General features: G+C 50.0%; 1 protein-coding gene across 2 annotated transcripts in view; it reads left to right on the plus strand.

The window, feature by feature from the left end:
• Positions 1–22744, plus strand: part of trrap (transformation/transcription domain-associated protein) — a 59979-nt gene that overhangs the window by 2707 nt on the left and 34528 nt on the right. Inside the window, exons 8-41 of one of the 2 annotated variants that reach the window (XM_032574670.1) lie at positions 46–171; positions 656–733; positions 834–922; positions 1294–1390; positions 2000–2138; positions 5620–5698; positions 6086–6320; positions 6394–6730; positions 6842–6939; positions 7021–7215; positions 7312–7503; positions 7579–7744; positions 7837–8093; positions 8810–9010; positions 10004–10155; positions 11026–11225; positions 11315–11532; positions 11606–11803; positions 12466–12726; positions 12801–12962; positions 13058–13154; positions 13407–13528; positions 14725–14895; positions 15316–15384; positions 16832–16852; positions 17552–17671; positions 17743–17862; positions 17937–18101; positions 18455–18636; positions 18747–18945; positions 19121–19249; positions 19395–19661; positions 19733–19939; positions 22378–22536. In XM_032574670.1, coding sequence (XP_032430561.1) covers positions 46–171; positions 656–733; positions 834–922; positions 1294–1390; positions 2000–2138; positions 5620–5698; positions 6086–6320; positions 6394–6730; positions 6842–6939; positions 7021–7215; positions 7312–7503; positions 7579–7744; positions 7837–8093; positions 8810–9010; positions 10004–10155; positions 11026–11225; positions 11315–11532; positions 11606–11803; positions 12466–12726; positions 12801–12962; positions 13058–13154; positions 13407–13528; positions 14725–14895; positions 15316–15384; positions 16832–16852; positions 17552–17671; positions 17743–17862; positions 17937–18101; positions 18455–18636; positions 18747–18945; positions 19121–19249; positions 19395–19661; positions 19733–19939; positions 22378–22536 — 5508 coding nt within the window. The remainder of the gene's footprint in view (positions 1–45; positions 172–655; positions 734–833; positions 923–1293; positions 1391–1999; positions 2139–5619; positions 5699–6085; positions 6321–6393; positions 6731–6841; positions 6940–7020; positions 7216–7311; positions 7504–7578; positions 7745–7836; positions 8094–8809; positions 9011–10003; positions 10156–11025; positions 11226–11314; positions 11533–11605; positions 11804–12465; positions 12727–12800; positions 12963–13057; positions 13155–13406; positions 13529–14724; positions 14896–15315; positions 15385–16831; positions 16853–17551; positions 17672–17742; positions 17863–17936; positions 18102–18454; positions 18637–18746; positions 18946–19120; positions 19250–19394; positions 19662–19732; positions 19940–22377; positions 22537–22744) is intronic. The other variant, XM_032574671.1, reaches the window with a different exon arrangement.

Consider the following 22744-nt stretch of genomic DNA (forward strand, 5'->3'; position numbering starts at 1 on the left):
CCATCTCTGTTCTGTGTGAATAATATTTGTGTTGCGTTCCTCTAGGCCAGGTACTTTGAGAACCCGCAGGTGATCGCTGAGAACACTGTTCCCTCTCCAGAGATGGTGGGCATGATCACATCTGTTCTGGTTAAGACGGCGCCGGAGAGAGAGGACAGCGAAACACGAACAGTAAGAGACGTCTCCCTGCACTGCCAAGGGTAACCACTGGGTGGCAGTAGAGCGCTGCTACAGGACAGGAAGCAGAGGCCATGATTCTGCACTTGCAGAAGAACGAGAACAGAGCAGAGCTTTAACTGTGACTGATGAACAGCAGCAACAAAAGAAAGGCTGTCACATATTCACCATGTTCATTTATAAATATCACAGCTTGCTAATTAAACACTTAATTCTGAACTATGTATTTAGTTTACAAACTAAAAATGGACCCTAGGACTAAGTATTTAGTTTGGACCTGTGACATTTATAGACATAAGAATAACATGATGAAAATATTACTGTAAAAAATTAAAGCTAATTTATTTTCTCTCACCAGACTTTTGTTCCCAGTTATTGCTGTTAATGTGTATCTTTAGAAACAGCGCCCCCTGTCTTCCTGCTGTTGAATGGTTCTGGTCGGCGTTTCTTACCGTTTACTGTCTGTGTCCATCTGCAGCACACCATCATCCCCCGCGGGTCGCTGTCCCTCAAGGTTCTGGCTGAACTGCCCATCATCGTGGTTCTGATGTATCAGGTGAGAGACGCTCTCCGGCCTGGTTCTGGTTCTGGTTCTGGTAGAAGGAACCATTTTCGGTCCAGCTGGCGGTGAACTGAAGCTGTTCCTGTTTCCTCAGCTCTACAAGCTGAACATCCATAACGTGGTGTCAGAGTTCGTTCCCCTCATCATGAACACCATCATACTGCAGGTGTCTCCTCAGGCCAGGTGAGAGCTGGGCTAACTGGGTTTACTGGGCTAACTGGGTTTACTGGGTTCTGAGAGCAAAGGCCTTCATCAACCTGTTTTTTTTAGGTTTTATTGGCTGTAGTGGCCTTTATTTGATAGTGAATTGACAGGAAGGAGGGTGATGAAAGAAGGGGAAGACATGGGGCAAAGGTCACCAGGCCGGGAATTGAACCTGCGACAGCTGTGTCGAGGACTAAGGCACCCCACAGCGCCCCTTGGGAAACAGTTTGAGGCGTTTGGATTTGTGGAGCTGCTTCTTTCTCTCTGTCTTGAAATGAGCTCAGCGGCGTCCGTCCTGTCCTCCATTCGGTCTCCTGGTTTTATGATCTGATGCTTTATTTTCTGTGCAGGCATCACAAGTTGTTCAACAAGGAGCTGTATGCAGACTTCATCGCTGCCCAGATCAAGACTCTGTCCTTCTTGGCCTACATCATCCGGATCTACCAGGTGATCACGGCTCCTGTTTTTTCTCCTCTCCAGGGTCTTTTGTGGGCTCTAGTGTCCCTTATATGAAAGTAGGCTGACAGAGGGGGGGGAAGACATGCGGCAAATGTTGCCGGGTCCGGGAGTCGAACTCGCGACGGCTGTGTCGAGGACTCAAGGCCTCCAAACATGGGTCGCGCTAATCGCTACACCACCACGGCACGCCCCTATCTCTGTGTTTTATTCATGGGGGGGACAACAGCAACTTCCCATATCAGAGTATCTGTAGCAACATTTGAAGCTTCTAGGAATGATTTCCTCCTGATGGCACTGAGATGAGCTGGTTTACTCAGACTGGCAGCTGAATAAACCAGCAACAACCGGATCCGATTTACCTACACATGGTGGGATCGGTCCGTTCACATATGACTGCTTAGGAGTCCTCTGATTTATGGCCTAGCTTTTATTTAGGGGCATCAGAATAAAGAGGGTTAAGTACATTTTTCTGATTTTTATTAGTAGAAAGTTATAAAAGCCAGAATTTTCTTTCTGCTCTTGGTCAGATAACTTAGCATCAATCTGACTGATGTGCTTTTTTCTCTGCTGTCCCTGTCCCACCTGCCCCCCCTCCAGGACCTGGTGGGTAAATACTCCCAGCAGCTGGTGAAGGGAATGCTGCAGCTTCTGTCCAACTGTCCCTCTGAAACGGCTCACCTCCGCAAGGAGCTGCTCATCGCCGCCAAGCACATCCTGACCACCGACCTGCGCAGCCGTATGCGCGCACACACACACACATCTTCAGATACAAACACACACATGACTAGATGACTAAAATATTTAATCTTTAGAGAGACCAGCCAAAGGTATTTCATGTTTTTTCTAAACAAATTATTCTGCACCAGTAAAAGACAAATTAATTTGAAGATTTTTATACATTTTTCTCTGGTTAGAGAAGTGCTTCTCAATTATTTTCTGTCATGCCCCCCCCCCGCGCGACTATAAATAGTATCATTGTCTATAAAATTGTTATAAGTACACCTCTGCATAACACTGTATCCTTATTAACGTATGAGAGAATAAAAAAAGAAAGAAATATGGACCAATTTACAACAAAGAATAGCTTTATTAACTGTAACAGAAAAGATTTAAAGTGCATCTGAAATTCAAAAATAAAATTAAATCCTTAATAAACTATTAACATTTTTTGACTGACCATGTCAAACCATATGATACTGAAAAATACAATGACATAAAATCAATAAATAATAATGCATTCAAACTGATCACCAACATTAACTCAGGAGCACTATATTAAAAAAAACTTTAACCTGCAAAACAAAAATATATAAAATAATTTGTGCTGATTTTTTAAAATCAAAGATGATGTCTGGATTAATGGCTACAATGAGCACGTTTTGCAATGCACAGCTTTTTGAAGCGGGTTTTGAAGCAGGACACAGCAACTCTCAGCTCCTGCTCAATGTGTAGCCGGGACCTGGATTTGCTTTTCAGAGCAGCAACAGCAGAAAAGCCAGTCTCACACAAGTAAGAAGGTGCAAATGGAAGAAGAATGTGCACAGCTCTTTGTCCTAAGAGTGGATATTGCTTCTCCACATTCAGCCAGAATTCACTCAGTGTCTGGGATGTGAAACTTAGTCTCAATATGGAGTCAGATGTGATGTCTATGAACTGCTTCTCCTCTGCAGAGCTAAAACCAGTTGGAGCTGGTGCATTAAAAGGATCTCTCACCCAGTCATACTGGGAACTGTTTTCAGGGAAGTACTTTGTAAAGAATCCCATCAGTGATGAAATATGCTGCTTAAAATATGGAATCACTGAGGTGGCATCATAGTCAGTAGTGTCAACAAATTCCTGCAGGTTCTCAAATGACTCAGTATTTCCTTCATCAAGTCGCCTGCCCCACATTGCAAGCTTTCGAGTGAAAGAGCTGATCTTGTCTGTGACCTGAGGGAGGTGTTGATCTTTCCCTTGAAGCTGTAGATTTAGTTCATTGAGCTTTCCAAATATGTCACTCAGGTAGGCTAGTTTCATCAGAAAGTTCTCATCACTAAACTTTCTTGCAACTTCATACTTGTGCTCCTGCTCCAAAAACATTCTTATCTCCTCTCTGAGCTCAAAAACTCGGGACAACACTTTTCCTCGTGACAGCCACCTTGCCTCACTGTGAAACAGCACAGCTTGATGTTCAGCTCCCATCTCCTCACAGATAGCAGAGAAGACTCTTGTTTTTAGTGGTCTGGTCTTTATTAAATTGACTACACCTACAATGTCAGTCATAACCTCACTTAATTCAGAGGAAAGGTGCCTTGATGCCAGTGCTTCTCTGAGTATAACACAGTGTGTCCACTCAGCATTAGGTGAGGCCTTCTTGATGAGAGTCCGAAGTCCTTTTCTCATCCCTGCCATGGTCTGTGCACCATCACTGCAAACACCAATGCAGTTCTCCCACTTTAGCCCATTCTCAGTCAGGAAGCAGTCTAGCATTTTGAAGAGCTCTTCAGCTGTGGCTCTGTCTCTGACATATTTACAAAAAAGTAGATCATGTCATGTCAAAACGTACAGAAGCAATAAACAAACAGTCTTTGTTGCTGTCAGTTGCTTCATCAAATTGTAAGGCAAAACGTTTGCCTTTGAGTTTATCTACCAGCTGTTCTTTAAGATCATCAGCAAATGTCATTTATACGTCTAGCAACAGTGTCATTGGACAGAGGGATAGTTTTTTTTTTTGCAGCACTTGCGTCATCCAGCATGACAGAGACCATGTCTAATGCTGCAGGCAGTATCAGCTCCTCTGCTATGGTGTGGGGTTTTTTGCACTGAGCAATTTGGTACACCACCTTATATGATGCCAACAACGCTCGCTGGTTTACTGAAGTAGCAGTCACAAAGCGGGATGATTGTTGGCAATATTCGGCACGTTTTCGCTGAAAAAACTCAAGCGGCTTATCAGCGTGATTGGGGTGTAATGTCTTTAAGTGACGCCTTAATTTATTTGGCTTCATGCTGTCCGCTGCCAACATTTTGAGACACGGTAAGCACACCGGTCTTTCCTCGTCTCCCACCGTAGTCACAGTGAAGCCAAGCGCTACATACGCCTCGTCATATTTCCTCGTCTTAGCTTTTGGGAGACTTTCGTTTGTCTCTTTATCTCCGTCTCTCTTCGCCTGTCTTCTCATCCCTGTTAAATATTTTTCCATGGTGTCACTTGAGGGTCTGCTACACTTCGTGTCATACTATGTGCTGTGTGCAAAGCGCGCAAACCCCTACACCACCGAGTGAATGCTCCCTGCGCACACTCTGCCAATGAGAGCGCCACTGCCCCCTAATGTAGTGGAGGTGCAATTGCACTTTATTCTAGGACAGTAAAAAAAATAAAAATAAAAAAGCATGTTCCCCAAGGTCAAACGCGCCCCACTATTTGAGAAGCACTGGGTTAGAGTAACATTTAAAATGAGTGACTCTCCGATCAGGTTTTTTGCTGCCAATTCCAATCATCCATGAAGCCGATCTCTGCCGATCACCTGGATTGGCTATTCATTTTTCGCTTTAGGTATAAATAACATTATGTTATCTGGCAAAATGATCTGGCAATAAATTCACCTAAGTTAGACATTTCAATACATATCTAAAATCTTTTTTTAAGTTACATGCTGCAGCTTAAAACAGACGTAGAGGTTGAGCGGCGCCAGCGCTCCGTCTGTGAAATATTGCTACTAACAGCAGGAGCAGAACCAGCGTCTCACTCCGCAGCTCCAAGACTTGAATTATTGTTGGGGTTTTTTGTTTAGCTTTCTGACCGAGATGCTAATCCAGGTGAGCGTTGGTAGCTGTTCTGCTCTACCTGCTGTCTGGATCTGGATATCTTTTGTTCCTGCATTGAGCCTCGATGTAGCCAAACTCCATCAAGTGTTTGTTTTACAAATATCACATTAGATTCGTTGTGTTGATGCATTGTGACGAGCTTCACCCCGAGGTCAAGCGTCCTCATCCTCTCAGAGCGTCAAAGTTCCTCACTACAGGATTTGATGCTGCGCAGCGAAAAGGAAACAGGAGACCAGCTGCAGGCTGAGAATGAGATACAGGTGATCGGCAACAAGAGACGGTGATCGGCGATCACCAATTATACACTTTTTCATGGAAATCGACTGATTATGATCAGTGGCCAATCGATCGGCACACCTCTATTTAAAATATATAAAACTGAACCTATATATATCTTTTTTATTTTGCAGAGTTCATTCCCTGCATGGACAAACTGTTTGATGAGTCCATCCTGATCGGTTCTGGATACACGGCCCGGGAGACGCTCCGGTGAGTCCGGTCTGGTCCAGTTTGCCGATTTAGCTGTGAATTGGTTCTACCAGAACTCCTCCAGTTCACCTGCTTCACATTCTGGAAAAATCTGCTGTTAATCATCTTTTCCTATCAGTTACTGACCAGTTAACCAGTAATAATCAATAATATTTTCTCTTTCCGTCTCCATTCTTTTATACAAATGATCAGATATTTGCTGAAGGAATGCTGTCACTGACTTTTAGGAAATAAAATTATTTATGTATTTCTAATATTGCATAAAAAGCTTAAAATCTGCGGAGTGTGGTAACTGTTTCTGTCTGTCGTAACAAACGCTAAGTGAAAGTGGTTAGCGGTAGCTTGGCTGCCTGTTGCTATGGTTACATGAGAGGCCTGTGTGTGCAGACCGCTGGCCTACAGCACCCTGGCCGACCTGGTGCACCACGTCCGCCAGAACCTGCCCCTCACCGACCTGTCGCTGGCGGTTCAGCTCTTCGCCAAGAACATTGACGACGAGTCTCTGCCCAGCAACATCCAGACCATGTCCTGCAAGCTGCTGCTGAACCTGGTGGACTGCATCCGCTCCAAGTCGGAGCAGGAGAACGGGAACGGCCGGGACATCCTCATGCGGATGCTGGAGGTTTGAGCCGCGGCGCCCGGGTGTTTCCTCGCCGAGCAGCAGGAAACGTGTCTCACTGCGTTCTCTCAAACAGGTGTTTGTGCTGAAGTTTCACACCATCGCCCGCTACCAGCTCGTCTCCATCTTCAAGAAGTGCAAGCCTCAGTCGGAGATGGGCGTGGTGGACCCTGGGGTGCTGCCGGGGGTGCCGGCCACGCCCACGCCGTCCACCACGCCGGCCATCCCGCCGCCCGCCCCGCCCACGCCGGTCGCCACTGCGGCGCCGCCATCAGCGATGCCCTTTGATCGACCCGGGGAGAAGGAGGACAAGCAGACTTTCCAGGTGTCGGACTGCCGCAGTCTGGTCAAGACCCTGGTGTGCGGAGTCAAGACCATCACCTGGGGAATCACTTCCTGCAAAGCTCCGGGAGGTGAGCTGCTCTTCCAGGATGAGACTAAGCAGCAGCAGCTTCAGAGTTCGGTTAGCAGTCCTGGGATTTGTTGTGAATTTTATGTGAAACTTGTTTCCTTCTGTCTTTCAGAAGCTCAGTTCATCCCCAACAAGCAGCTCCAGCCGAAGGAGACGCAGATCTACATCAAGCTGGTGAAGTACGCCATGCAGGCCTTGGACATCTACCAGGTACCGCCCAGCTGGAGCTGCAGCGATTGGCTGATTCAAACAAAGCCAGAGTGTGTTAAGGCGGTTGGCTCTGCTGCTCAGGTCCAGGTTGCCAACAACCAGCAGACGTACATCCGGGTGGCCAACTGCCAGACGGTTCGCATGAAGGAGGAGAAAGAGGTTCTGGAGCATTTCGCTGGTGTCTTCACCATGATGAACCCACTGACCTTCAAGGAGATCTTCCAGACCACCGTGCCCTACATGGTGGAGAGGATCTCCAAGAACTACGCCCTGCAGGTGCCTCTGAACACGCTTCCTACTTGCTCCTAGCTGCTCTGGGTTTAAATGTTTCCGGGGGTCATTGCTCAGATCTCTGCTCTGATTGGTTCCCAGATCGTGGCCAACTCCTTCCTGGCCAACCTGTCCACGTCGGCCCTCTTTGCCACCATCTTGGTGGAGTATCTCCTGGAGAGGTTGCCGGAGATGGGCTCCAATGTGGAGCTGTCCAACCTCTACCTGAAGCTCTTCAAGCTGGTGTTTGGCTCCGTCTCGCTGTTTGCTGCTGAGAACGAGCAGATGCTGAAGGTACTTCCACAGCAGAACCTAACATCCCCTTCAGCCCTTCTGTGCGTCTGTAACGCTGTTTGTTGTTCTCCTCAGCCTCACCTCCATAAGATAGTGAACAGCTCCATGGAGCTGGCCCAGTCCGCCAAGGAGCCCTACAACTACTTCCTGCTGCTGCGCGCCCTGTTCCGCTCCATCGGCGGCGGCAGCCACGACCTGCTCTACCAGGAGTTTCTCCCTCTGCTCCCCAACCTGCTGCAAGGTGCAACATGGCTGCCTCTCCTCAGGGCCCATTCAGGTTGTTTGTAATGGCCGCTGGTGGAGAAGGTTCACCCAGTGCTTTACTTCCTCCAGGCCTCAACATGCTGCAGAGCGGCCTCCACAAGCAGCACATGAAGGACCTGTTCGTGGAGCTGTGCCTGACGGTTCCGGTCCGCCTCAGCTCCTTGCTGCCCTACCTGCCCATGCTGATGGACCCGCTAGTGTCGGCGCTCAACGGCTCCCAGACTCTGGTCAGCCAGGGCCTCCGCACCCTGGAGCTGTGTGTGGACAACCTGCAGCCCGACTTCCTGTACGACCACATCCAGCCAGTCCGGGCCGAGCTCATGCAGGTGATGGTTTGGACCTGCTGGAGTCTCTACAGACTCATCCTGAACTCTGGTAGGCTGGGCTAGCATTAGGTAGGCTAGCAATAGCTAGGCTAGCATTGGCTGGGCTAGCATTAGCTGGGCTAGCATTAGGTACTCTAGCATTAGCTGGGCTAGCATTGGCTGGGCTAGTATTAGGTAGGCTAGCATTAGCTAGGCTAGCATTGGCTGGGCTAGCATTAGGTACTCTAGCATTAGTTAGGCTAGCATTGGCTGGGCTAGCATTAGCTAGGTTAGCATTGGCTGGGCTAGCTTTGGATGGGCCAGCATTAGCTAGGCTAGCATTAGCTTGTTCAGATCATTTGGCTCAAATGTCCCCTGATTGCTAGTAATTGTGGGTTTGTGGCTTCTGCTTTTAGATTGAACTTTCAGCTGTTCTTACTGAACGGATCAGAACCAGAACATCTGTTTTTTTCATGTGATCTTACAATCCTCCAGGTTTGTGTTTCAGTTGCCATGGTGACTAAATGTGATGATTTAACTGATGTTGTACAGAGATAGCAGAGCTGTTCTGTGCCGTTACACGGGTCAGAACCTATCGACCAATCAGAGAGCTCCCCAGTGTTTTTAGCTGGGAGTCATTTAATCCCCAGAACCAGGCTGTAAACGGGTTCCGGTCGGGTTCTGGGCCCGTCCGTCGTTCTGCCGCGGTCTGAAGCTGTGCCTCTGGCGTCCCGCAGGCCCTGTGGCGCACGCTGCGCAACCCGGCGGAGAACATCTCCCACGTGGCGTATCGCGTTCTGGGGAAGTTCGGCGGCAGCAACAGGAAGATGCTGAAGGAGTCCCAGAGGCTGCACTACGTGGTGACGGAGGTCCAGGGCCCCAGCATTAAGGTGGAGTTCACCGACTGCAAGGCCTCCATCCAGCTCCCCATGGAGAAGGTAAGACGACGATGATGATGATGATGACCTCTTGACCTCTCTCTGCCTGTTACATTTGGGCTGAAGAGAAGAATCAGCCATAAAGGAGCTTTATATTCCTCACTATTGTTCTCCACAGAGAGCCATAAGTCTCTGTCACAGGTGTGTGTGTGTGTGACTGTGTGAGTGTGTGTGTGTGTGTGACTGTGTGTGTGTGTGACTGTGTGTGTGTGTGAGTGTGTGACGGTGTGAGTGTGTGTGTGTGTGACTGTGTGTGTGTGTGACTGTGTGTGTGTGTGACTGTGTGAGTGTGTGTGTGTGTGACTGTGTGACTGTGTGTGTGTGTGACTGTGTGAGTGTGTGTGTGTGTGAGTGTGTGTGTGTGTGACTGTGTGACTGTGTGTGTGTGTGACTGTGTGAGTGTGTGTGTGTGTGACTGTGTGTGTGTGTGACTGTGTGAGTGTGTGTGTGTGTGACTGTGTGTGTGTGTGACTGTGTGAGTCCTTCAGGTAATTAAATTCTTGTCTTGTTTCTCCTCCTCATCCAGTCAGTAATCATCAATCTGGTGCAGGGCCACCGTGACGGCATTATTTACTCTCTCTAATGACTGCTCTCTTTTTGGACATCAGGACACACACACACACACACACACACACACACACACTCACACCCAGGAAAGCAGTGCTGCGTCTCAGAGGGTTCGATGTGAGACATCAACACCTTCCCCCTTCTGATCTAGAGGGAAAATGATGATTTTTATTTGAGCATTGGAACTCGACTTCATTTCAGCGATTAATTAAATATTGAATCACATTTTAATCATTTTCAATTCAAAACATATTTTCGTTGCTGACATTAGCGTTAGCTGCTGCATGTTTAGCGTCAGATTTACAGGCATAAAACAGACAAATAGAAAACAACGGGGCCTCTCTCCTTCTCCTCTCTCTTCTCTCTCCTCCTCCCTGCTCCTCCCTCTGAGGGTTTACTGTGTCTGCGTGTCTCTGCTGTGTCCAGGCGATAGAGACGGCCCTGGACTGTCTGAAGAGCGCCAACACGGAGCCGTACTACAGGCGGCAGGCCTGGGAGGTCATCAAGTGCTTCCTAGTGGCCATGACCAGCCTGGACGACAACAAACACGCCCTCTACCAACTGCTGTCCCACCCCAAGTCAGTACTCTCTGCTTCCCCAGAGCGCATCGTAGCTTTCAGGCTGAGCTCAAAGGCTGAGCTCAAAGGCTGCTTGACTGTAAGTGAAGAAGCAGCAGGAAATGATCCTCTGGGATCCCAGGAATCTGAAGATCACAAGATCTCACTGTGTTCAACTTGCTGCTTTTCAGCACAACCGGTTTAAACTGTGATCGACCAAAGGCAGCCAGAAACAAAAACAGACGTTGTCAACATAATGACAAAGGTGGAAAATGTTTTAATTTCACAGAAATAAATGAGCCTGGCAGCGATGAAACCTGCAGGCAAAATGAGTTTATCTGCCTCAACATTAAAATGACGATTATTTAAAGGAAACTACACTGATTTTATAGCAACAGTTTGAACATGAAATGTTTCCTGATTGCTTCTCGTTTGGCTCAGGAGTGAAAGTGGGTTGTGAGTTTGAGTCCATCGTTTCTCCTGCGCTAGCTACACGCTTCATTGTTAGCCATTTAGAGTTAGCAGAACAGCAGGTTAGCATTAGCTTCTGCTAATTTTCTTCTGTGTTTGGGTTAGCTGAGGATCACACAGCTGCGGTGTGACACCTACTTCCTGACTCGTTCAGTCTCTCTGTCCAGACCAGGAGCTAATGATGATGTAAACGCGTTAAAACCACATTAGTAACGGTGGGAATGTGATTATTGAGCATCAGCCGATCCTTGTTAGCTGCTGACTCTGATCACCTTCTCAGCTGCTGCTACTCCCCCTGCAGCATGCTTTGCTGCCCCAATCAGCTGCTTCCAGGTGTTTCCATTCATTGATTCCTGCCTGGCAGCAGAGGGGTTAAAGCCTGGTGCCAGGTGATCATGTGACCTGGTGTTTCCTCTGCAGCTTCACTGAGAAGTGGATTCCCAGCGTGATCATCTCCCACCGCTACAAGGCCCAGGACACGCCGGCCCGCCGCACCTTTGAGCAGGCCCTGACCGGAGCCTTCATGTCCGCCGTGATCAAGGACCTGCGGCCCAGCGCACTGCCCTTCGTCGCCAGCCTCATCCGCCATTACACCATGGTGGCCGTGGCCCAGCAGTGCGGTGAGGCCCAATCAGTTCGATCAGAGACATGGCGACCCACCTGCTGCTTCGCCATTTTATTCTGTCCTCATCGTTATTTTCCTGTCCAGGACCTTTCCTGCTGCCCTGCTACCAGCTGGGCAGTCAGCCCAGCACCGCCATGTTCCACAGTGAGGAGAACGGGTCGAAGGGCATGGACCCTCTGGTTCTGATCGACGCCATCGCCATCTGCATGGCGTACGAGGAGAAGGAGCTGTGTAAGATCGGAGAGGTGGCTCTGGCCGTCATCTTTGACGTGGCCAGCATCATCCTGGGCTCCAAGGAGCGGGTAGGCCTCACTAACCGTGACCGTGCTGAGGTGGTGTGTGTTGCCATGGTAACCCCCTCGGCTCCGCCCCCAGGCCTGCCAGCTGCCCCTGTTCTCCTACATCGTGGAGCGCCTGTGCGCCTGCTGCTACGAGCAGGCCTGGTACGCCAAGCTGGGCGGCGTCGTGTCCATCAAGTTCCTGATGGAGCGGCTGCCTCTCATCTGGGTTCTGCAGAACCAGCTCACCTTCCTCAAAGCGCTCCTCTTCGTCATGATGGACCTCACTGGAGAGGTGGGATCATAACCAGCTGCCTGTAACTTAGTTACTTTACTGATTACTGGATTTCTCGCACACTCTGCCTCGGCCCACCAGGCTGCCAACACGCTTTAACAGAAATGTCTCAAATTTAATCGGGAAAAAAAAAACTGTTTCATAAAAATTAAAATAAATTAAAGACTTTCTTAAAACCCATACTGGTTTTGCCCTGAAGTTCAGCTTTGTTTTGACTGTTTGGGCTGGACAGAACCTCCTGCGCTCTACAGTACTTATTACTTTATTTGCAAGTCCAACTTTTACACTTTTTGTTTTATGTATTTTATGATATCCAGTTCGAAGCAGAGGGAGTTTAAAATCCAAAATCACCGCTAAACATTTTACTTCATTTATGTGTTCCACTAAATTATCATTTATAGATATTTTAATAGAATCATCTTTGTTGTTTTATTCCAATATATTAATTTATTGTCTTTAAACCACTTATTTAGAAATCTTTATAGTGTTGTTAAATAATCATTCCCAGAGGAAAAAAATGTATCAAATGTGAACAGGATGAATTCCAACACTTAGACACGGTGGTCCCAGCGCTAAATCCCAGTAAAACCATTCAAGTTTGGGGCTGAAGCAGGAACAGATTCTCTGGCTGAGAAAGCGTCTCCTCATTGATTTGTCCCCAGGTGTCGAACGGAGCGGTCGCCATGGCGAAGACCACCTTGGAGCAGCTGCTGGTTCGCTGCGCCACGCCGCTGAAGGACGAGGAGAAGACGGAGGAGCTGCTGGCTGCCCAGGATAAATCCTTCCACATGGTGACCCATGACCTGGTGCGAGAGGTCACTTCCCCCAACTCCACCGTCAGGAAGCAGGCCATGCACTCGCTGCAGGTCCTGGCCCAGGTCACCGGCAAGAGCGTGACGGTCATCATGGAGCCCCACAAGGAGGTAACGCGCCACCACACTGGCACAACAGAGGTTAAAGATCAGGAGGGTCCCGTTAATACCCGGCTGCTCTGCAGGTTCTGCAGGACATGGTTCCTCCCAAGAAGCACCTGCTCCGCCATCAGCCCGCCAACGCCCAGATCGGCCTGATGGAGGGCAACACCTTCTGCACCACGCTGCAGCCGCGCCTCTTCACCATGGACCTCAACGTCATGGAGCACAAGGTCTTCTACACAGAGGTGCTATCCCCCCGTCCACCCAGTCCATCCAGTCCATCCAGCCTGTTGCTCTTTAAACCACCAGTTTAACTCAACACTTCCCAACCTATGTGCAGCTGCTGAACCTGTGTGAGGCAGAGGATGCTGCTCTGATGAAGCTGCCTTGCTACAAGAGCCTTCCCTCCCTGGTTCCTCTGCGGATTGCTGCCCTCAGTGAGTCAGTTTGACCTGGACACACTCCGGCGTGACGCCGTCAGACTCCGGCTCGACTCCGGCGTGACGCGACGCCGACAGACTCCGGCATGACGTGACGCCGACAGACTCCAACGCGACGCCGACAGACTCCAACGCGACGCCGACAGACTCCAACGCGACGTCGACAGACTCCAACGTGACGCCGTCAGACTTCGGCGTGACGCCGACAGACTCCAACGTGACACTAACGATTTGTGGTCTTTTGAACAGATGCTCTGGCAGCCTGCAACTACCTGCCTCAGTCCAGGGAGAAGATCATCGCTGCTCTGTTTAAAGCTCTGAACTCCACCAACAATGAGCTGCAGGAGGCGGGGGAAGCCTGCATGAGGAAGGTTAGCATGTTGCTGCTTCACTGACACATGATGCTAAACATGGCTAACTCCCCTTTGAGTTGCTCTCTGATCTGAGAGCCAGGAACATGGAGGACACACTGTGGGACTCTAATGCTGCTTTGCACTGAACTGTGTTTAGTGCTTCTTCTCTTTGGTACCTGCCTCTCCAGCTGAAAATAACATTTAGCTATTACTTAGGCGTTAGTGCAAGTGAGAGTGCAACACAAGTACCCTTCCAGCCAGACCCCAGTGAATAGTTTAACAGTTTTTAATAGTAATAAGAAAACCTTTATTAGTCCCCTGGGGCCGAAACATGTTTCAGTACAGCTGGTCCAAAAAGCAAACATAAGCCATGGGTAGACGGGTAAAGGAGGCTGCTGCCATGGCATAGCAGAACTAAATCCTGGTTCCTGATTGGTTCAGAGCGACCGGCTCCTCGATGTTTACTCTGGAAAGGCGATGATGGTGAATCATGGCACTTGGTAGTCATGGTAACCTGGAAACCAGGAAGCTGTCCTTGTCTTTTATCTTCCAGTAGAAGGTGGAAACAGATCAAATAAAACCAATTTTTATTTCAAATCCAGCTCATTTTTATTTCTACTTTTGTTCTTGATTTGGTTCAGATTTCATTTGAATTACCTGAAAAATTTTTGCTTTTTTAAAACTGAGTTGGTGCCGATCAGCTTGAGCCAATCATGGCCGTCCGTCAGCACTTTTATGGATCGGTCTGGGCCTGAAACGGGACGGCGGTTTTAATGAAATCCCATTTCCTGTGGACGGGATCTGCCGCCACTTATCTTCATATGAACCTGGCTGGCCATTCCATCACGCCGTCCCCGAACCGTCACTTCCTCCTCATCCATCCTCGCTCCCCGGCCTGCCGCTGCTAATCAGCGTTGCCATGGCGAGATCGATATGGGATGGAGAAAATGGAGGAGGCTGCCATGCATCAGGCCCTCCACCTGCTCAGCATCCAGAACCGCTCAGGAAGCGCATGATCCAAAACCGATCGGTTAGGTCTCTGAGGGTAAAGCTGTGAAAACAACCAGAACCAGCCGGCTAACACTTTCTGTCACGTGGGTCAAAACTATTTGTAAACTAAAATGAAGTGATTGAAATAATCCTGCTTTTATTTTGTAGGAGAGTGAGGTAATTTCCTGTGGATCCAGAAGCTAAAAAGCATTTTGTGTCTGCAGTTCCTGGAGGGAGCGACCATCGAGGTGGACCAGATCCACACTCACATGCGCCCCCTGCTGATGATGCTGGGCGACTACCGCAGCCTGACGCTCAACGTGGTGAACCGCCTCACCTCCGTCACGCGCCTCTTCCCCAACTCCTTCAACGACAAGTTCTGCGACCAGATGATGGTGAGAGCAGGAAGTACTCACAGTCCCGAAAGTATTCGCACCCCGCCCGCCGCCATTAACATGGTTCTTCCACCTGAGCCTGGCCTGTCTGACCAACCAGAACCTGCAGCCGGACCGGCGGGCCGAGGTGGTTCTGGTGGTTCTGGTGGTTCTGGATCCAGTCTAAAGGATCAGCTCAGATTAAACCAGCTTTGTGTGGAAATGAAACATTTTGTGTTTGTAACAGAAAAGATGTGAAAACTTTTGTAATGTGCCTTAAAGTTCTGCAGAACCAGATCCAGCAGGATTGGACTGGTCCATCAGCAGCTACTGCCTTGCTCCAGTTTGTCGTTTGCTGCTGGACACACACACACACACACACCCACACACACACACACCCACACACACACACACCCTGACGTGTGTCCTCTGCTCCTGCAGCAACACCTGCGGAAGTGGATGGAGGTGGTGGTGATAACCCACAAGGGCGGCCAGCGCAGCGACGGCAGCGTAAGTCACCGACTCCGAGACGAAGCCCCGGACACACACACACACACTGCAACACACACACTGAAACACACACACTGAAACACACACTGCAACACACACACTGAAACACACACTGCAACACACCGCAACACACACACACTGAAACACACACACTGAAACACACACTGCAACACACCGCAACACACACACACTGAAACACACACACTGAAACACGAAGACAGACATTTAAAAGCCTCTGCCATCGCAGTTTCCCTGCAGTGTGAAGTGCAGTGGCTCCCCAGTGTGTGGCGATGTTTGCAGAGGAATCGATGCTGACAATCTGGTCTTCCACAGCCGCTGTTCTGACTTCCTGATTGTGTTTCCGTCAAGCTCAACAGGCAACGCTCTCGTCTCTCCCAGGAACGGCTCACGCTGCCATGTCGGGCCGATGCAGTCCGACATGTTGGGCATCCTGATTTTAGATTGGAGCAGACCTGAACACACAGCAGGAACGTCTACTCAGATTACCCCTAGAACCTGCGGATTGTCGGAAGGAAAACCCAGGATAAAGCTCTTCCTGTGTGAGCCTCTGCTCCGTTCGCCGCGCGGTTAGCAGCCCGTCTCCCCTTGGGCCACCTGGACTGCAGGTGCGTCCTCTGCGTCTGCAGGTCATCCTGGCCTGATCTCTCTGTGGAGCCCAGAGACAGTTTTCTGCGAGCCGCCGCAGTCAGCAGCCCTTCAATCAGTGATTAATTAGGCGGGCGGCGGCGGGCCGCCACGCTTGTCCTCATTATCTCCCCGACAGATAACCTTGGAAAGGCAGTGAAGGGACAAACTGCAGCCGCTCGTCTCCTCTGCTGGCTCACCTGGCGGGGTTCACAACTCGCCACTAATTACATGCTAATTAGCCTTTAGCCTGCGTCACCCCAAACCGCCTCCTGTCTGGGCAGCAGGCCGAGGTCACAAGGTCAATTAGCTCAGACTGATGGAGACAGAAACAGGGTGAGAAGAGGGAATCAAGATGGTCTGTGTAGACAACTAGACGGTCGAGGCGAACTGGAGGCGGTCAAGGCGAACTGGTGGCGGTCAAGGCGAACTGGACGCTGTCAGAGGCGAACTGGACGCTGTCAGAGGCGAACTGGAGGCGGTCAGAGGCGAACTGGAGGCGGTCAGAGGCGAGCTGAGGAGAGAGAGTGAAGTTTAATTAGGATGAAACTCCGGATCGTTTCCTGAAGTTTTGACTGAATTTCAGCTTTTACTTATGGCTCTAAAACATGAACCTTGCTTTGCATTTCCAAAGATGTTAAAGTTTTCCTGTTGTTTGCTTTTATATTAATAAAGAACTTTATTGAAAGGACAGAGTACAGCTCAAACAGTAACACACACTCACACACTCTGACTCACACACACACACACACGCCCAGCCTTGTTGTTGTGCTCACTGACCGTTGTCTCCATCCCGGTGCAGCCTGCGTTGGAGGGGGTCGAGGTGAGGCTCGTCCCGGCACTCTGCCGGCTGTCAGTGAGTTTGTTGGTGGTTGACCTTTGACCCCAGTGTCCCGTAGTGGTGGCCGTGACCCGTACCTCTGTCCGTGTGTCTGTGGTGTTGCTAGAAGATGTTCCTGTTCTCCTGAGACTCTAGGTTTCTACCTGCAAAACTATTCACACCCTGTAAACTGTTCTGCATGCCGTCACGTTGGCGGCTTTCAGTCATTTCTGAGACGGACCAGCAGAGCGAGACAGGAAGAGCACCGGTTCCACACAGAAACATCTGGGAAGTGTGGCATGCAGATGTTTTCAGAACCGCAGAGTCCTCCAGCCTGCTGCTGCCACTACCAGAACAAGCAGCTGCGTTTCTGCTTCCTGACAGAGGCTTGGAGATGGCATTGCCTTCAGCTTCCTGACTTCCTGCTTCTCCACGCTCATGTTGTAGAACAAACCGTCATCAGGAAACTTCTGGAGACTTGAAGAGAGGAGAGCCGGTTTCCTTTCGGGGTGTCAGCTTTGGGGGTTGATAGCAGCCCAGAGCGGCGCTCAGGTTTTTGTTATGAGAGAAGGTTGAGGGTTTGAATACTTCTGCAGTTGCTGCTCATGGTTCCATCAGACTGTCTGTAGAAGCCAGAGTTCATCAGCTGCTTCTTCTTCTTCTCCTCCTCCTGCTGGTGTCTGGTCCTCCCGGCGTCTGTAGGAGATGAAGATCTGCTCGGCCATCATCAACCTCTTCCACCTGATCCCGGCGGCACCGCAGACTCTGGTCAAGCCTCTGCTGGAGGTGGTGATGAAGACGGAGCGGGCCATGCTGATCGAGGTGGGACCGCTGACCTCTGACCTCACTCTGACCTCACTCTGACATCACTCTGACCACCTCCTCTTCCTCAGGCCGGCAGTCCCTTCAGAGAGCCTCTCATCAAGTTCCTGACCCGCCATCCGTCCCAGACAGTGGAGCTGTTCATGATGGAGGCAACGCTCAACGACCCGCAGTGGAGCCGCATGTTCATGGTACCGGACCGACCCAGTGTTCTGTGTTCTGCTGGTTCTGGTTCCGGACCGACCCGGTGTTCTGTGCTCTACAGAGTTTCCTGAAGCACCGGGACGCCAAGCCGCTCAGAGACGTTTTGGCTTCCAATCCCAACCGCTTCGTCCCCCTGCTGGTTCCGGCCGGTACCGCGGCCACTGTCCGACCCGGTTCTCCCTCCACCGCCACAGTCAGACTGGACCTGCAGTTCCAGGCCATTAAGGTGCATCAGGAGTATTAATGGGACTCGTGTGATTTAACTAGACCTGGGGGACACAGATGAGAAACTAAATAGCTGCTTTATTTCTTACCAGATCAGATTTGAATCTGTTTTCTTGCTTGATTTTCTAAAAACAAAATTACAAATGAAGGAAAATAATTAAAAAATGGTTTTAATGTCAGTCATCCCTCCATGATGGAGAATCACGGCTATGATGAGAATCATAGCAGATTAAAAACGTCTTAAAATTGAGAGGAAAAAGTTACGACTTTATTCTTGTAAAATTACGACTTGTCCTGACTCTAATCCTGACGTTGCTGTTGGTGGCTGTGGGTTTCCTGCTTGTAACTTTTCAGATCATCAGCATCATCGTGAAGAATGACGAAGGCTGGCTGGCCGGCCAGCACTCCCTGGTCAGCCAGCTGCGCCGCGTCTGGGTCAGCGAGGCCTTCCAGGAAAGACACCGCAAAGACAACATGGCCGCCACCAACTGGAAGGAGCCAAAGCTGCTGGCGTACTGCCTGCTGAGCTACTGCAAGTAGGTCGGCCGGGCCGGGCCGGGTTCTGGAGCACCAGACGGCTGGGATGGAAACGCCGCAGCGCCTTAATAAGTTGTACTGCTGTTCTGACCGGTCCGGTTCTCTGCAGGAGGAACTACTCTGAGATCGAGCTGCTGTTCCAGCTGGTGCGGGCGTTCACGGGCCGCTTCCTGTGCAACATGACGTTCCTGAAGGAGTACATGGAGGAGGAGATTCCCCGGAACTACTCCATCTCCCAGAAACGCGCGCTGTTCTTCCGCTTCGTGGAGTTTAACGACCCGCACTTCAACGACGAGCTCAAAGCCAAGGTAGCCGCGCCGCCTCTAGATGCAGCACAAAGCATGCTGCAGCAGCAGCACAAAACATCATTCAGTGACAGAACGCAGCACAAAACATGCTGCAGCAGCAGAAGGCGTCTCCTCATGGCGCCCCAACCCTGCAGCATTACACTTTGACTGCAGCAAGCCCCCTGTTGGTCCCCAGGTGCTGCAGCACATCCTGAACCCGGCCTTCCTGCACAGTTTTGAGAAGGGGGAGGGCGAGCAGCTGCTGGGGCCCCCCAACCCTGAGGGTGACAACCCGGAGAGCATCACCAGCGTCTTCATCACCAAGGTAACCACTGGTTTGCTTCTCTGCATCAGACCAGTAAAAGCAGCAGAAAAGATTCAGCTGATCCTTCCCTCGTTAAAGTACTGCTGAGTTTATTCAGCAACACAGTTTGACCCGGTTTGACCCCGGTGTGTTGCTCTGTTTCCAGGTTCTGGACCCAGAGAAGCAGGCGGACCTGCTGGACTCGCTGCGGATCTGCCTGCTGCAGTTCTCCACCCTGCTGGTGGAGCACGCCCCCCACCACATCCACGACAACAACAAGTCCCGCAACAGCAAGCTGCGGCGCCTCATGACCTTCGCCTGGCCCTGCCTGCTGCCCAAGGCCTGCGTCGACCCGGCCTGCAAGTACAGCGGCCACCTGCTGCTGGCTCACATCATCGCCAAGTTCGCCATCCACAAGAAGATCGTCCTGCAGGTCAGTGCCGGCCCGGCCCGGCCCGGCCGAGCCGACATCGGCCCGATCCTCACCGACCCGTCTGCCTCCAGGTGTTCCACAGCCTGCTGAAGGCCCACACCATGGAGGCACGCGCCATCGTCCGCCAGGCCATGGCCATCCTGACGCCCGCCGTGCCGGCCCGCATGGAGGACGGCCACCAGATGCTGACCCACTGGACCCGCAAGATCATCGTGGAGGAGGGCCACACCGTTCCGCAACTGGTCCACATCCTGCACCTCATAGTGCAGCACTTCAGGGTGAGCAGGACCAGTAGGACCAGTATAGTGTCCCTGCTGCAGGAGCTGAGGCTGGGGAAACTCAGTCTCTGTGTTTCTGGTTAAACTGGAGGAAAAACTTCATTCAAATGTTTAATGGAGTTCTAGTTCTGTAGAACTCGAGACCGGTTTTGGTCTCAGACCACTTTTTGATGGTCTGCATCTTGTCTCCATCTTGTCTCCATCTTGTCTCGGGCGTTGAGGACTCGGGATTTTATTTCAAGATCACAACTGTAAAATTATCACTAAATTGCCAGCATATTGTCCAGTTTATATCTTAGCATCTTTGTTTTCACTGGATGTAAAACATACAGATTAAAATCCAAGCAATAACGTGACTTACTAATTACATGTTTCCGCCGTCAGCCATCGCCTCCCCTTTAACTCGCAGGCGGCGCTGAGACATGCACAGTGGTTTCCTCTGAGCGGCAGAAGTCTGTCTAATCGTCAGCAATAGAAATCCGCTACATAAATCATCAGACATGGCGACATGTAAATTCAGCAGCGCTTCGCTTTCAACCGGTGGAACTACGTCTAACTTTTATCGTCACTTAGAAAAGAAGCTCAAAGAAAGGTAAGCTCTGTGAGGTGATGCTAGCAAAGCTAGCTGTAGACCAAGAGAGAGAGAGACAGTCGCCTTCTTGCTCCTTGGTCAGTGTCCATAGTTGAGTGTTTTCTGTTTTTACTGTGTTTAATGCAGCAGACAGTTGTGGTTTCTGACATGGGCAACTGCCCAGGGCATTATCTTGTTAGGGGTGGCAGGAGACCTCTGCATCATGGCTCAGAGTTGGAAGCAAAGCAGAACAAAGTGTTTGGATTGGTAATGACATTGGTTACATTTATTTCAGCTCTAAGTATTTAATATTGGGTGTTTTTATGGGAATGTGAATCTTTCAGATCAATTTAAGAAGCAGTTTTGATCATATTTCACAGTTTATTATATCATGTAGCGCGGAGCGCTGGTCTCTGGTTAGATGGTCTGGACTACAATGCTATGGAGTTCAGCGTCTGTCACTAATTTAAAAATGGAAATCAGCAACATTTTCATCAAATTCTCTTTTTTTCTGCTAAGTTATTGAATAAATATGGTCCGATCTGAATGTCAGAGATGAGTTCATCTCAGAGTTTCTCTCATTTGTGGAGCTTCTTTAGAAATCGGGACTGTGGACGCTAACATTAGCATTAGCTACTCCATGTTAGCATTCAGATGCTATTTTAGGTTAGCATAACTTCACTGCTAGGCTAACTGCTGTTAGCACAACTTGAACACAATAATAGTTTCTTCCATCGTCCACCAGACTGGATCTACTGGATCTACTGGTCCTGGAGGAACTGCATGCCAGTAACTGCCACTGAACCAGCCCATTGAAATGAACTGGACCGTTTCTGTTGAGCAGGATGCTCCCGTATTCAGACAGGATGAGGCCAGAACCTCTGTACTGTTCTGACCCAATCACTGGAACGAACACAGCTTCCTGTCTCTCTGCTCCCATCACCCGCCGACCCACCATGAGGACGGGACGCTCTTCCTTCAGCTCCTCTTCCTCTCTGACAGGCGGCTCTCTGGGCCAGATGACTGATCTAATGTAATCATATCACCATAATTGCACTGAGGAGGAGATAATGACACACAGATGACAGGGTGTGTGTGTGTGTGTCTCTGATAAAGTCAGAGAGATGCCGTCCCTGTTTGTGGATGTGATGGACAGAGCTGCAGAGTTCTGCTCCATCACCTGTAATTACCCTCAGAGTGAGAAGCTGTAATGTCCTCTGACACCCAGATGGACGCCTTGTCTCCTCTGGGTCTCCGTGTTCGGTCCGGTCGACTCGTCATCGCAGGCTGTTTCCCTCCTGACGGTCCGGTCGACCCAGTTCTACTGGAACCAGAACTCCATCATCTGCTCCACCTCCAGCTGCTGTGGTTCTGAGTCAAACCAACCTGTTCCCCTCCTGGCCTGTGGGGGCGCTGCACCAAGAACCACTGAAGGAAACGACACAAAAACCTCTGAAGACACTGAGAGCAACTTCCTTCTTCACCAGATGGAAACAAGATGGAGGCGTCAGATTTTAGTGTTGGAGGATTTCTCTTTAGTCTTTGGCTGAAGACCAGGAGCCATTTCTGCTGCTAGCGCTAGGCTAGCATGTTAGCTTTGGTTGTATTTACCCAGAATGCCCTGTGCTGTAGTCCACTTATAGCTTTTGGAGCGGTCTCCAGAGTCCAGTTCTCGTCTCCAAATCTTCTCTGCCATTTTGGACTTCTATATTTAAACTAGAACCAGAAAATATTTTGAATTCTTAGCTTTAAATGAAATCCTGCCTGATGCAGAGCCCAGCAGCAGCAGCCTTCCTCCCAGTGGGCCCTCAGCATCACAGAGGCGTTCTGCCATGGCCGTGCTCACCCTCTGTCTGTGCTGCTGCAGGTGTACTACCCGGTGCGCCACCACCTGGTGCAGCACATGATCAGCGCCATGCAGCGGCTGGGCTTCACGCCCAGCGTCACCATAGAGCAGAGGAAGCTGGCTGTGGACCTGGCTGAGGTCGTCATCAAGTGGGAGCTGCAGAGGATCAAAGACCAGCAGGTGAATATTTACATCCACATCTTCTGACCTGCAGGCGTTGCCACCGAGGTGCTAACTGGGTGAAAATATTCAAAATTTCTGCAGAACGAAGAGAAATCTGATTAGGGTTTGATTCGCCGTCATCCTGCCGTCTGCTGCTTCATCGGTTTCCTGATTACAACTTTGATCAAACAAACACAAATAATAATAATCATAAAATAAAACCAGA

The sequence above is a fragment of the Xiphophorus hellerii genome, chromosome 10, assembly GCF_003331165.1.
Source record: "Xiphophorus hellerii strain 12219 chromosome 10, Xiphophorus_hellerii-4.1, whole genome shotgun sequence".
NCBI lineage: Eukaryota > Metazoa > Chordata > Actinopteri > Cyprinodontiformes > Poeciliidae > Xiphophorus > Xiphophorus hellerii.